Source organism: Salvia splendens, chromosome 4 (genome assembly GCF_004379255.2).
Source record: "Salvia splendens isolate huo1 chromosome 4, SspV2, whole genome shotgun sequence".
Lineage (NCBI taxonomy): Eukaryota > Viridiplantae > Streptophyta > Magnoliopsida > Lamiales > Lamiaceae > Salvia > Salvia splendens.
In genome coordinates this window covers 597,364-611,843 of record NC_056035.1, presented here as the reverse complement: position 1 = coordinate 611,843, position 14,480 = coordinate 597,364, and the positions used below count along the sequence as shown (strand labels likewise).

The 14,480-nt window shown below is 38.2% G+C and overlaps 3 protein-coding genes across 3 annotated transcripts; 1 reads left to right on the top strand and 2 right to left on the bottom strand.

Moving 5' to 3' along the window:
* The first annotated feature begins 11 nt into the window (after window positions 1-11).
* Window positions 12-845, top strand: LOC121797724 (17.4 kDa class III heat shock protein-like). Its single transcript, XM_042196411.1, has 2 exons — window positions 12-212; window positions 344-845. Exons 1-2 carry the CDS (start codon window positions 15-17, stop codon window positions 599-601), a joined length of 456 nt encoding a protein of 151 aa, XP_042052345.1. The 5' UTR covers window positions 12-14; the 3' UTR covers window positions 602-845.
* Window positions 846-1,147: 302 nt separating this feature from the next.
* Window positions 1,148-7,030, bottom strand: LOC121797721 (CCAAT/enhancer-binding protein zeta-like). Its single transcript, XM_042196408.1, has 16 exons — window positions 6,173-7,030; window positions 5,695-5,767; window positions 5,302-5,421; window positions 5,089-5,164; window positions 4,850-4,918; window positions 4,673-4,753; window positions 4,393-4,464; window positions 4,189-4,281; window positions 3,945-4,088; window positions 3,683-3,766; window positions 3,445-3,588; window positions 3,235-3,324; window positions 2,984-3,066; window positions 2,534-2,896; window positions 2,221-2,443; window positions 1,148-2,136 (listed from the first exon to the last, which is right to left on the bottom strand). The coding sequence occupies exons 1-16, from the start codon at window positions 6,987-6,989 to the stop codon at window positions 1,429-1,431; spliced, it is 3,240 nt and encodes a 1,079-aa protein (XP_042052342.1). The 5' UTR covers window positions 6,990-7,030; the 3' UTR covers window positions 1,148-1,428.
* Window positions 7,031-7,491: 461 nt separating this feature from the next.
* LOC121797722 (phosphoinositide phosphatase SAC2-like) lies at window positions 7,492-14,044 on the bottom strand. Its single transcript, XM_042196409.1, has 16 exons — window positions 13,276-14,044; window positions 12,554-12,758; window positions 12,275-12,440; window positions 11,466-11,688; window positions 11,171-11,247; window positions 10,781-10,965; window positions 10,608-10,705; window positions 10,366-10,499; window positions 10,175-10,270; window positions 9,560-9,932; window positions 9,264-9,385; window positions 9,010-9,123; window positions 8,593-8,781; window positions 8,295-8,471; window positions 8,086-8,179; window positions 7,492-7,975 (listed from the first exon to the last, which is right to left on the bottom strand). The coding sequence occupies exons 1-16, from the start codon at window positions 13,396-13,398 to the stop codon at window positions 7,856-7,858; spliced, it is 2,496 nt and encodes an 831-aa protein (XP_042052343.1). The 5' UTR covers window positions 13,399-14,044; the 3' UTR covers window positions 7,492-7,855.
* Between the last annotated feature and the right edge of the window lie 436 nt (window positions 14,045-14,480).

Here is a 14,480-nt window from a genome sequence, read left to right as displayed (position 1 = left end):
GTTGAGCATACCGAATGAGCTCCGTCGTTGAAGCCATGACCGACCTGCTGAATTTCCCGGAGACACTCGAGAAGCTACTGCACTCCACCTCGCGCCACGACGGCGGCGGCGGCCGCGGCGGCGTAGCCAATTTCCCGGCCGACATTCTCGACACGCCAAAGGAGTACGCCTTCTACTTGGACGTCCCCGGGCTATCGAAATCGGACATTCAGGTACGAAATTCACCAGAAATTAAGCTCAGTTGCTTGATTGAAACGAAATTTCTTTAGGAATTCATGAAATTGATGCGAAATAGCTAGCTCGAGCTGAAGGTATTTATGAAACTGGGGCGGAATTGCTGCAGGTGACGGTAGAGGAGGAAAACACGCTGGTGATAAAGAGCAACGGGAAGAGGAAGAGAGAGGAAGGGGAGGAGGAAGGTTGCAAGTATATACGGCTGGAGAGGAGGCCGCCGCAGAAGCTTACAAGGAAGTTCCGGCTGCCGGATAACTGCAACGTGTCGGCGATCAGCGCAAAGTGCGAGAACGGAGTGCTGACGGTGGTGGTGAAGAAGCTGCCGCCGCCGCCGAAATCTAAGTTGATCGAGGTCGCCATATCTTGAGATGGGGTTGTAGCTTTTGTGTGTGGGTTTTATGGTTTAAGTGTGCGTTTAAGAAAATCGATGGTTAAATGTAGAATGTAATTTTGTATTTTGTGTGTGATTATGGGATTTTACTGTTTTAGGCTTTAGGATTAAGTAGTAAATCCACCGTTAAATGTGAATTGTAGTTCTGTTTTTTTTTGCATGCTATTTCTTGTTTGTTGCTTATTCCGATTAATGAGAAAATTCTGAATTCAATTTCCAATCCTTTAAAGATTATTAATGTGTTATTACTGTATAAGTTAAAATCAAAACTAATAAGGTATTCATTTTATTTATAATAAAATCAATTAAATGATAAAATAATATAAAATTTTAATGTCTATAATAATTTATAAAATTAATAATGTCAATAACTATTATGGAGGTATCAAAATATATTATATGTATAAAATAATAATGATAGCAAAATAAATATTTAAATTGCGTAACTTATTTAAAGTAGCATTTCTAATCAAATTATAATCTGTCTAAAACAACATGGTGGAGTGGCCGAACAAGTAAATATTTTCGCACATAAAAAGATTGATCTTCATAAATTGAAAGTGAAGGTTTTAAATAATCTCCACATTGGGGAGAAGCATCGTGTCCAAACAAAATTCCCCTAAAACAAGATTTATAAGTAAAACAACAGGTAAGAGCACTTTTTGCAAGTATTACTAACCATCTCTCAAATTGGCTGAAGACGCCTCTGCTTCTGTATGCACGGCCGCACCGTGCATCCTTCCAGAACGCATCGGAGAATTGCCGTCGCCGGAGTTGTGCATTAACTTGCACAAGCAGAGCTACTAAGATAGTTTTCTCTTCTTTTTATCCTTCTTCGACTTGTGCTTCTTCTCTTTGGGTGCATTCGGTTCAACACTTTCTTCCTCCATCAGATGTTCATACTCTTCAAGGCTGGCAAAAGGGGAAGCTCCAGGACCTTTACTCGATTTCCGCTTCTTCGTCTTCGACTTCATCTTCCTCCCTTGTTCGAAGCCCTCGTCGAGGTCAATTCCACCGTCGCTGTCGTCGCCAAAACCGCCTTTGCCAAGTGCCGCCTCATCTTCGTCGAAGTCGCTACCGTCGTCTGCTTGGCCTTCCGCGATATCATCATCATCACTGTCCTCGTCCAAACTAGCTCCACCATCATCGGATACTTCGTCATCTGTGGGGATGTCGATTTCTCCGTCGCTACCCTCGGCTATCAAGTCTTCATCGTCTTCGTTGTCAAGATCGTCATAGTCATGATCGCTGTCCGCCTCTGAACGGTTGGATGCGTCCAACACGTTTTCGATCTCTTCGTTGTCGCTTTCGTCCTCATCACCGGCAACGGCGTAGATCTCCTCAGCCGCATCATCCTCAGCTGTCTTCTTCTTCTTCATCTTCTTCTTGAGTTTCTTGGAGGAGTCCTTTTTGTTCATGTAAAACTTGTGGAAAACTACATCCTCAGGTGGCACGTCGGCCTCAGCCAACGACAGGATCTCCGGCCCTATCAGCTGATGGTTCATGTCAATCTGCAAGAAGATGGACGGAAGTTGAAGATCACTCACGGCTAAGCAAGATTGAGCAGAAATGGGAATATGTGGATGAGAACAAACCTTCTTGGCGGGTTCAATGTCGGAGGCGCCATGCCACGTGTTCTGCTTCGGCTTCTTCTCCATGAACTTGTCCAGGAATGCGCCAAGAGATAGGTCACTGATGGGGTTACCATTGTACACAATGTTCACTCCAGAGAGAAGTGTTTTGGCCATTGCAGCAACGGAGGGGTGCCCGTGTGAAGCAAATACCGTCAACTCTCGCCAGGCGGCCCGATCTGCATTGCTGTTGGCGACGAGAGTTAGCAAGCATCAAAACAAGAACGCATTATACGACGGAATCTGCTGATAAAACATTTACAAGAGCTAGAATTACCAATAAGCAGGTTCTCTGTGGCGTGGGTTGTAACCTCCGGGTGGTGGGGTGGGAGCTTGAATACTGTACACTTCAATGTCACCAGTCGACTCCAACTTTGATTTCACAGCTTTTTTGAAACCACCTCCCCTGAATAAATCATCTCCTTCATTTTGGCCATCCTCATCGGAATCAGAGGTTGCACCTTCGAGAAGTGATTCCTCGCTATCATCATCAGATGTGTGACTGGTTTCAGCTACTTGGCACTTCTTCTTGTTGTTATCTGATGTAGGAATTGCCTGATCGCCGTCATTTTCAGTAATATCCTCGAAATGCTCGAGATCATCATCAGCATCAACAACCTCATTTTGAAGCACCATATTCCTAAAGATTTTAAGTTCCAGTTTCAACCTTCAACAGTCTGTACACCTTTACTATAATGAAGGTTATTTTGTCAAGAAAACGACGTACCAAAGAGGAGGACGGGCTTTCAGAACTTCAGAAAGCAAAAAAAGACATCCACAAGCATATTGAGGCGGCAGCTGTAGGGCAACCTGTTACAGGGAAGCTGTTAATAAATCATAACATAATTTGTTGTCCCAAGTACCAGAGTTTTAGTATCTGACAAATAAAATCTGATTGCAGATTCTTGGACGTTCCTAAGCAGCAACAATATAATAATATCATATTTTAGCGCTAGCAAGCATCGATTTAATACAAACCTGTAACAGACGCTTTGAGAATGCACATACACGCTTTATATTAATATCATTCTTCATTGCCCTCAATAGAAGTGCAATAAACATTTCTTCCTGCCATTGTGGAATAAAACACGATTGAACATCACATCAAATGGAAGAAAAAAATAGTCTATTAAAAAATCAGAAGAAGCATTAAATAATGCAATCATTAGATAATATTATTTTATTGACCTTGGAAGAATTCATTGCAGCTGGGAGCAGCAATTTTGAGTACAAGGCACGATAAAACCGGTCACTGACAATTTGATTTTTGGATGAGATTTTGTCAAGAAGCATCAATGCTTGGACACCCACATTGAAATTCTTAGAATGAACCTGGTCAGAGAGCACATACTTCACGGTGTAAGATATCTTCAATATAGACCAAATATCAATAACCACAGGGAATTCTTGGCATTAAAAGACCTACCAGCTGGAACAACAGTGGCGTTTGGACCTCTATAACATCATCAGCTTCATCAGTTGACACAAATGGGAAAGCTCGATTAACACCCTGCATCAGAAAAAAGGGTAGCTTTCAAATCAGCTATTTGTGAAATCTTTATCATACCAGATATATCAAGATTAAGTAGTTTTGGTTGAGTATGAATACCAGCATTGCAAAAAAGGGTATCAGATATTTCCCGTTTATGATGTTACTACAAAAGAAAGGAGAGACCATTTTTACTGACCGTTAATAGAGCCGATAATAACCGTGAATCCATTTCAATATGTGACTCTGATAAGGCTTTTGATTTGCCCTCTTTCGAAGAACTTGAATTTTTTTTGTCCTTCTTCTCCTCTGATTGTGCTGCTGAAGCCTCTGATATCAAAAGCTAAAGAAGTAAAAGATGTAATTAAACTCCTTCACAGGATCACAGAGAGCATATGAATTGGACTGTATAGTAGGGTAAGTATTAAAACTCCAGATCCCACCTTGAAAAGGGCAAAATATATATCAATCAACCGTTTTGCTGCTTTAGGTCCATCCCCTTTGTGACTCAAACGAATTTGAGTCAAGAAGTTCACCTGTTCATCCACAGAAGAATGAGGTTCAATATGATCTTAACCAGATAAAAAATAGATCAATCAAGTTTAAATTCACAGGAAAATAATGAGGAAATCTGGTTAGAATCATACAGCGTGGTACTTGGAGCGTAATCCAAGACGAGGTCGAAAAAGGAAAGTGTCCACTTCATCTATTACCACTGCCTGTAAAAAGAAAGAATAAAATCTTCAATTTCTTCTTGAATGAGTATGGTGGGGAAGGCATGAACCATGTAGACAACAGAAGGAAAATAATTCTAAATTTTATTAATAGATCCATCATCCACAAGTAAAAACACAAACTGAAAAGCCCACTTATACAAAAATTATGCAATCCAAAATATTAGCATAAGGTACAAATATGAAAAATCACCTTCATATTTGGATGCTCAGATAAAAGATTCGCCAAGTGATAATCAGCATTTGACGCAACTTTATTTTCAGGATCTCCAAGCTGCCAGGGAATTAAGAATCAAGAATAAGAATAACATAGTTGTTGATTTTTTATTTGTCCACCATACTGTTTACAAAAATTGTTTCTAGAAAGTACCTTATTCACCAGTGCAGATAGCAATTTGCGCTCTTGTTCTGATTTGTTCTTCAGCAACGTATATATAATCTGAAACATTGGATCAAACATGAATACAAGTGCTTCTGTTTCTTTCTTACATGAACCAGTTACACCACATAATCCACTGGCTCTGATTCATATTGCAAAATTTCTAGTCATTTACTGATATGCAAGAAAATGGATAGACTGCACTACACAAGCAAAGGTGATCCACATACCTTTAATGCCATGCTTTTGAGCCTAACTATCACATCCAGGGAAGCTTCCTGAAGAGCGGAAACAAATTGTTCATACCTGCAAATTAAACAATAGCCCTTAGTTTCCATGGACAATGATTCCCTACTCAATCTTATTGTATTGCACGAAACTATCATATTTAAAAAGTGACAAATCAACTAGAACCTAAAAATGAGAAATGTAACAAGAGATACCTCTCCTTCAAAGATTGCTCCCAATACCAAAAGAGTAACAGAGAGTGACCATCTTTGGTATCAGAGAGGTGATTTAGAGGCCTCTGAGAGAGTGTTTTCAACTTCCGATCAGGTAATAGACTGAAAAAGTAATTTAACAAAGATCAGCTTCCCTTCGAAACCGGAATGCAGCCATAACTAATCAACAGTGATAAACTCACTCGTTATGTTAAGTCACAAAATAAGTTAGTTTGGCATATATAGAAGACAGCATACAAATAAGGAAGCTGGAAGAGGCTAGTTTTTGCACAACTATTGGTTGTGATTTTCAGCAACATCCACTTGACCAGAATTAAACTGGAAAATTTATTCTGTCGAACAAGCAAGGGGAATAAAGAACCTAGGAGAACTCACATAAGAAACATTTCTTTCAGTGCTTCAAAGGCTGTGAATGCATGTCGTTTTCCAACTTTTGAAGTCACCATTCCTGCATATAATAATTCTCACAATGTTAGCTTATAAAGCACCTAGAGCCTCTAAATAGCTAAAATTTCAATTAAGGCTATCAACACTTTTCACTTCACAACACATCTACTCTCTAGCATTCCCCAACATAGCTACAGTCAACTAATTCCAGATTGCTATGTCAACTTGTCTCTCTCGCTCTAACATCTCCCGGAGCTATTCAGCTCCAAAATGAAGCCGTGATCAATGTGACTAATATAGCTTCACAACCCAAAACATAAATCATCAAAGAACACAAAAACCATCTCGAGTCCTAGCAATATCACAAGAACTAAAACCAATACAACCAATGTGCATGAGTAAGGTGTGTGTAAGTTGTAACTCAAAAGAAAAAAACAGAAGAGAATTCACTAAAAAGGCTCATTACCCAAAAGAGTGTCAACTGCCCTCAGATTAGCAACTGCATTATCCCCAATCAAAACAGACAGCGCGGAAACCTTATCAGCAGCCGTCCCTGACCTCTGTGTCGCAAAAAGCATCTTAATATCTCCGTGTTGCCCTCGCGATGTCATATATTCCTGCGCATACTGAGCCAATAGTCGCTCCCCCAATTCCTTCTTCTTCTCCACCAATCCCTTCCACTCCTCCGCATCCTTAAACTCAATTTTCTTATCATTCCCGATCAATTTCTCCTCTAGCTCCGCCAAGTCGCTGTGCCACACTCCCGCCAAACTCGATTTCACCAGCGGAAGCTTCGGGAGATTCTTAAACTTACTATCAACAGCATTCTCCTCCGGCAAATTACTGCTCATGAAATCGACCTTCTCGTTTTGAACTGGTTTAGGATTGTTGAACCTACCACCGGCATGATTTCCCTGTGAATTATTGTTCCTGAAATCGCGCCTCTGGTTCTGAGCTGGTTTGGGATATTGCTTGGGGTTTGGTTTAGGATTACCGAACTTACTGTTAACATGTTTTTCCTGTGAATTACTGTTCCTGAAATCGCGCTTCTGGTTTTGAGCTGGTTTAGGATGCTGCTTGGGATTCGCTTTAGGGTTTTTGGCAGCGGATTTTGGTGATTGAGAGGCGGCTTTGAAGGAGCCGGTTTTGCGGAAATCAGAGTCGTTGAAGCCAGAGGAGGGGGCGGAGGAGGAAAAGCCGAGGGTGGAGGCGAAGGCAGCTACGTCGGAGTTGAGGTCGACGGCGGCGTCCCTTGGGGGTTTGTTCTTTTTCACGGCGACCATTTTCGGGTGAATTGGAATAGTGAAGCCGCAGTGGAGAAGCAAAGGGTTTTAAGGCCCAAGGGTTTTGGGCCTTTTAACAACGTCGTTTAGGGAAGGCTGATTATAGCTGTAGAAATTTGAATGGACCGATCGAAGAAGCCCACGTTCCATTTTTATGTTTGTAAAATAAAAAAATTTTAATTTTTCCGTTGGTTTAGATTAAAAACCTTCCCATCACAAGGGAAAAGGTGAAACTCATAAATCAAAATTAATCTTCAATCACTTCAAATCAAATAATCCTAAATCGATTTAATCTTTAGCAAATTCAATCTCGAATCAATTCAATTTCAAATTATCACGAATTCAACCTTAAAACAATTAATTTCAAAAAATACATCAATGTTGGATCAATTCAATTTCAAATCAACTTCATTTCAATCTTGGATCAATTCAATTTAAAACCATGCATCAATCAAAATTAACACTAATATATTATACAAACAAACCGAAAACAAAAAGGGTATATACAATGATGAAATAAATTGATAACAACGTATGTACACAGAAGATATAATACAGAATTCCCAACTACAGATGAAAAGTAAACTTCCTATTTACAAATCAAAGACTAAAAAAAGAGAGGAAAAAAAAAGGATTGTAGTGTTGTTACTATCTGTACTTTCTCCTCAAGTAATGAATTATTTACTACACAGTAAAATTAGTTGGTTGCAAATGTACAATTTTCAGAAACCAAAATTTCTTCATCCATTTTCATTGCTACGTTTTTTCCACCATTTATTTCTCTATCCACATCCTTTGGATGGATTCATCAAGTCAAATAATGGTGCCAATGTTACTGCACTGTTTTTTGGGGACGAACGAATGTCTCAAGGAAAGAGCATGTTGCCGTTGATGACCCAATGCACGAAACTGTCAGAGAATCCGGAGAGGTCGACTGAGCTGCTGGCAGAGCCACATTCGAGGTTTCCGCTGACCAGTTCCTTTCCCTGTAAGCACATAGATGAGGTGACTGAACTTCGTGTTTAAGACTTAACATATCCGAATTTAGCCAGGTATTTAGGCTGTAGATTGAAAAGTGTGTTGAAAGTAAACTGACCTTCAAGCTTGATCCAGATTGATGGCATGGGGTTGATTCCATTTTAATTTCACCCGAAGACATTCCAACGTTTGGGGAAGCAATTAGCAATGATCTGTAACGAGGTAAGGCACAGTTAGCAACGAACAAGCAATTTCACGATCCATGTTGAAGAAGAAGATCGTCAACATGAACCTCAGATTTCTGATTTCTGAGAAATAATGATTTACCTTTCATAAGTTTCCTCTTCACAGGAGTTCCCGGATGAAGATAGGCAATCCACATCAAGAAAGTTTGAACAGTTGATTAAATCTCCGCGCTCAACAAAGTATGTACTCTCGTTTTCAAGAACTTGCTCTTGTTGCGCATCAAGGAACAGCTGTTTACGTGACATTGAGGGAGTATACCTAAAAATTGCAACCAATGATGTCAAGACATCGTGCAACCAATACAAGATTTAACTTGGACCTAGAAAAGGTTCTATGTGTGCAAGGCGTCATTTACTTCTGCAAATGTAAAAACTCATACCGGGAATAAGTTATAGCAGTTTCACAAGTTGAAAATTCTGGAGTCGATTCTGAAAGACACACGCTACAGTCTTGAACCTCCATAGCTAATGGCCTTTGAGAACTATTCATCTGAAGGACTTTCTCGTCAACATTGGCCGAGTTGTCACAGAGAATGTTCCCATCAGAAAACGATCTTTTGATCATTGACCTGCAAACTTATTTGGCATCAGCAACGCAACGCAAAGCAAAACAGCAAAATACTTGCAGTATTCTCAATTACAAACAGATTTCTATCGAGAAGTATTCAGGGCAACAAAAGTTTTGTGTTTGCTTTAAATAAACCCATAATCATAGTACGAACAAAATGTATAATTCACATATCATGTAATCTGATATGAGTAGTAACAAGGTAGGTGCAGGTATGTTTTGTTAATACCTAGCATTTTCGGCAGCAAAATCAGATCCACGCTTTCCAACACTGTAATGTTGATCAGAATCAAGCTCCCAAAGAGCTGGTTTACCATGTTGTGGCTGAAAATGACCCAAGAACCTGCTCACAAAAAAATTAAGCATGCACTATAAAATATTAATCACATGTTAATGTTATACCAATACGAAACCTAAAAGGATCAGCTTAGTTAATATATTTGAATATTTGATAAACTTCTTTGGCAGGACCCATTGGCTTACACATTTATGGCGTCTTGTTTCTCAGCATCCATGTAGGCATTACTGTAAAAACGCTGAAGAGTTCTCAAAAACTCTTGGGATTGTGTTGCTGCTTTCCACTGACCTCTTCTCTCCGAGAAGATCTGTTCATTGTAGCACAAATTAGGTGATCAAGAAGAAGAAAGAAGAGAGCAGATTGTTTCCAAAATAGAACATCATATTGAAGTTTATCTCAGCAAGAAAAACCAAGATGAGAATTGGGTTTAAGGTGTTGCAAAGTAATGAATTTTTTTTTAAATCTCGTGGTAAAAATATACCTTATTATGTGCTGCAGATCCACCATACTGCAGAGCAAGAGTGTCGCCCATAGCTTCATAAATCTTCATTAAATCATCTGCCAGCGAGGAGTCTAAACCAATACTAGGACTATTGATATACCCTAACGAATGCAACTGATGACCAAGAGCAACGAGCCCATACACATATTGGGCAACATTTGTCCGGTCCAAACAATCTATGCAATTTGTTCTTAAGACCCCTTTCTGAAACAAGGGAGACTTTACAACATAACAATCATTCACATCAGAGCCAATTCTATCTTCAGCATTCACATCATCCCCATCTTCATTCATAATGAAAAGGTCTTCATTGGGGCAATCATCATTGCAATCACTACTGCAGGGGAGTTGGCTGTGGAAGAGTCGATCGGTTATCATAATCGTGTAACAGAAAGAAGGATTATAATCATAACTAACTTGCAACAGAAAAAAAATTAGTACACAACAAACATAGTGACCCAGAAATTTAGGTAATAACTATCTATCTAATGAAATGCATAAAACAGTTGGCTTACCACAATATCAGTCTTCAAACTAATTAAGTAACAATGCAACAACCTTCGGAAAATATCAGTAATTAATCAAATCCCTCACCTCGATAATGGAGGTAATTCACAGTAGAAGAAGCCAGTTAAGTCCAACGCGTTAGCTGCTACTTTGACTAAATATGCCAGCACACATGCTGCTTTGCTGTAGAGCAAACAGAGAGATCTTAAGGTTACAATATGCAAGAGTGAATGAAAATAAAATAAAATAAAAGTAAAAGGAAGAATATTGATTTATACTTTCTAGAGTGTTTACTCAAATCCCAATGAAGGAACTTCAAGCGATTATCATATGCGAGATCTTTATTGATGACTTCGATAGCATGAGCAAACTCTGCGCGCAGAATAGATTCCCGTGGCTTCTTCTCACGAGTCTGGGGATCAAAAAATGGAGTTTTAAAGACATTTGCTATAAGGAGAATGGAGAGGGTGATTCTGCCACATTAGCAGTATCAGCCCAACAGTCAAAGCAAAAGTTTTACCTTAATCAAGTTTAAAATAATAATAGGATTGCCATATCTCTTAGCTAGATTTTCAAAATGAAGCTTAGTGGCTTGATATGCATCATCCTTCTTCGATACTGCACAGAGGTATGGTTAGAAGAGTGTCTAATAAGCACGAAGGGTGCATTGATTATTTGAAATAATCGACATACATATGATGTCTGGTTTAATATTCAATCTAGAAGTTTCTTGTGACCAAAAGAGCGGTATTGAACCCCGATTTTGCACAACTGAAGATATTTGTCTTGGTCTTCCTTCCACATCCTCAATCACTATTTGTTCGGCCTCAACATCATTTGCTACACGACCCTTTTCGTTGACCCCGCGTTTTAAGTATCTGCATCCGAGACACAAGGAGTGGGATATTAGTACAAAATCTTCATGTAGTTGAATACAGACCTCCTATTTGCAATGCATTATCGAAAAATCAAACCTTTGTTACAGAAAAATGGACATAGTCAAAAAAATTAAGTTATTTATTAACAATCATAGAATGACAGAAGAGACAAAAATTATATTTATAAGGCTAGAATTTTAAGGACCTGGTGCCAGCATAGTGACGAGATCGTCTAGAAATAAGAATTAAACTGAAATCATGGCCGGATACAGAGAACTTAACCTGTTGAAGATTCGAAGTAAAAAATCAAGCAAGTTCTAATAATAAATTATGAAGAAACTCAGATATAAGAGATAGTGAGTAGTCAATAAAACATGAAATTCACAAAACATAAACTACTTATATCATAGAGATCAGAGCAACTAAAATATAAGAGCAGCATCCCTATAACAAATGAAGGCAATAAAGACGATGGGCTGACAACTTTTGAATGTAATTACCTGTTTAAAGAATCCATAAACCAATGCTACGGTCCAAACCGAATTCCTCAGCTGATTTCGAATGCCACGAGTTAAGAATTCATTCCAGACGAACATTTTATCATAGAGCGATAATCCTGTTTCATGCTTGCTTAGATTCCTTTGAAGACTGAGCATAACATGGTAGGAGTAGCTAAAAAAGAAGTCCTTCGTGAGATCCACGTTGCGTAAGAGCTTCTTGTATCTATTTATCAACAAAAGAGAAGGGAAAGGCAAAACAAGTCAATAGATGTCCATTTCAAAAGTAAGACATAAGCGAACAATTCTAAAAAACATAAAAAACTTTAGGCAAGAAATGTCCCCCTGAACTTTGATGATACCTTCGTCATTCAACAAGTTAAATTCATACCACAAAACCAATGTGGATTGCCCTGCACATCAACTGGGAAAAACTGGAACGGGCACTAAGAACAATTTAACTAAGGCAGATGCACTAAGAACTGTGCTCACGATGATCTCTAAAAGGACTTTAACGAAATAACTCTCAAATACTATAATGTCGTAAACAATTATCATTGTACAACAGCCTTTGGAGAAGGGTGCATTGATGATATTTTAATGAGATCGCCTCAAAATTGTAGATCTGGCAGAAGACACTATAATATAAAAAAGGTAGAGCATTAAATAGCTAAACAACAACTACATTAACAATTAACAATGAACAACAAATAACAAGCTACATTAACAATTTAACATAACAAGCATATTCAATCCGATAGTTTTGTCCTCTCATAACATAGCGACTTTTTACATATAAATTGGCAAAAGACCTGTTCTCGCTCTTAGAATAATCCATATTTGGGTTGGCAGAACAATAAGGTACTGGGATCATCTCGCTCTTGGCAACGGAATATACTGCATGACCACATATTGTGCCAATCTTCTTTCTTTTAGTGATAATGATCATGTAATAAGGTCCCAAAAATTTTATGAATCCTGTAACCACGAGAAGAACCACAAGAAACTCAGACAAAAAATATATCCTTTTTTAACGGATTCACAATCACACAACCAACTTGTTGAGAGTGATAATAACAAAGATAACATACCGACAATTCCATAGCATGTGGTGACAAATTTTAGTCCACCCGTAGACTTGTTTCCATCAGCAATTCTTTGCAGAAGCTCGGATTGTTCCTCCTGAGAGTATATTGTCGAATCTTCAACAACACTAAGCTCGGTTAGATCTGATCTGCTTATCTTCAAGACTTTCCAGTACTTTTGCCTTCTTTCAAATCCAAACATATAGAAGTTCTAGAGCAGCAAGAGAAAATGAGTGAGCTGATTGTGTAAGCAGGGAACAAACATATACTCATGTCCTAGATTCAGACATATATGATCATACAACCAACTCCAAAACAGAAAGAATGTAAATGCCGTTACTATAGAACTCCGAAAGTGAATACGATTTACAAAGATGTTTCGAGGAAATTTTGCTAAAAAGAGCAAATATAAATTCAAGACAAATTAATAGGGTGAAACAAGAAAATGCTGCGTCAAAAGACTGAATTTTCACAAATCTGAAGAATTAAACTCCCCCTAAAACCTTCTCCTAATCACGATCACGTCTCAATGGATTGAAATCAGATGCCAACGTCAATAATAGTTCTATCCCTTACGATTAAAGCAAATACACAATCGACAAACTTAACGCACCAATCAAAACACAGCAACTTACTCCCCAAATTCAAACCACATATAGCAGAAGATATCACAACAACAATCATTTACTTTCAAACAAGCAAACAGCAACGAGATCAGATATTTATACCGAGCGAGTTTCATAGAGCATGAATTTCTGAAACTTGCCACCGCCGCCGCCGCTAACGTCGTCAAAGCTCGCCTCCACATTGAAAGGGGCCTTCGTTTCATTCTCCAAAGTCATGCTTCCCATTCCCCGAGCCTCGAGCTCGGGCTTCGCAAATCCAACTATCGCATACAAATTCTCCAAGCAAAAGCTGCAAGTCTACTCTGCTCCACAACCACTACCTTCCTCAAACAACTCAGCCTACACAAACGAGCATCCGAAATTCAAAATAAAACTCTATTACTCACCAACAACTATCTCACTACAATGAGACTCGATTTTCAGCTAAAATTTTTCAAAAAAATCGCGATAAACTCGGAAACAACAGAAAATGTGCGAGCGAGGCTGCAGATTGAGAAGGCTGGGGTTGAAATAAGGCGTAGATCGAGAGAGAAGATTTAGAAGCAAAGCTCAGGCGACTGCGTCCACAAAAAATTGGCGTGAAGAGAGAATGAGGAATATACTACTAATAATTTCTATTTTTATGTATTTAATCTGTAGCTGTGTAATTATTGGCTGTCTTCGTTTTCAAAAGATAATTTTCCAGCTTATTTCATGAAGCAGTTTGTCAATTTAATTACAAGTCAGATTATTCAAACACGTACACGAGTTAACATCCGATCTTATTGATTAAAAATGAAGTGAATAAACAAATGATAAAAACACATACTTGACTTATTAAACGGAAATAAACGTTTGAAAATAAATTGTTAAAGCTTCTGAATTTTAGGCAAATTTTGGTTCATAACTTTAAAATTTGGAAAAAAAAGATAATCACAAAATTCAATATTGATCATATTGCTGCGGAAAGAAATTTGATCAAATTTTGGTTCGTAACTATAAAAATCGATTGAAAAAATCTCAAATTTATGCATATCGAGCTGATATTTTGTCGTGTAATAATTATGAATTGTCGATTTTTTTCAAACAAAACTTTTAATCGCGGAACAATACAAAATTTGATCAAATTACATCATTTTCCATCAGTTTGAGGACAAAAATTCATTGGAAAAATATTTAAATGTCCCAAACATATTATTTTGAATTAAAAATGAAGAAAACATTAAATTGGATGTCGTTTTAGAATTCGAGTATTGTTTATTTATTTTAAGACGATAATATGAAAATTAATTTTGAGACTTGTGATCGTCTTTACTCACACGCATAAT

Bases quoted from the DNA above. Each gene is read 5' to 3' on its own strand.
- LOC121797721 (XM_042196408.1), bottom strand. From the start codon at position 6,989: ATGGTCGCCGTGAAAAAGAACAAACCCCCAAGGGACGCCGCCGTCGAC. The intron at 5,422-5,694 runs GTGAGTTCTCCT...TTACTTTTTCAG, and splicing joins CTGAAAGAAATGTTTCTTAT to TCTATTACCTGATCGGAAGT. The intron at 4,465-4,672 runs GTGATTTTTCAT...TTCTTTTTACAG, and splicing joins CTGAGCATCCAAATATGAAG to GCAGTGGTAATAGATGAAGT.
- LOC121797724 (XM_042196411.1), top strand. From the start codon at position 15: ATGAGCTCCGTCGTTGAAGCCATGACCGACCTGCTGAATTTCCCGGAG. The intron at 213-343 runs GTACGAAATTCA...GAATTGCTGCAG, and splicing joins TATCGAAATCGGACATTCAG to GTGACGGTAGAGGAGGAAAA.
- LOC121797722 (XM_042196409.1), bottom strand. From the start codon at position 13,398: ATGGGAAGCATGACTTTGGAGAATGAAACGAAGGCCCCTTTCAATGTG. The intron at 9,933-10,174 runs GTGAGGGATTTG...ACTCTTCCACAG, and splicing joins GAATTACCTCCATTATCGAG to CCAACTCCCCTGCAGTAGTG. The intron at 8,180-8,294 runs GTAAATCATTAT...ACCTCGTTACAG, and splicing joins GAAGAGGAAACTTATGAAAG to ATCATTGCTAATTGCTTCCC.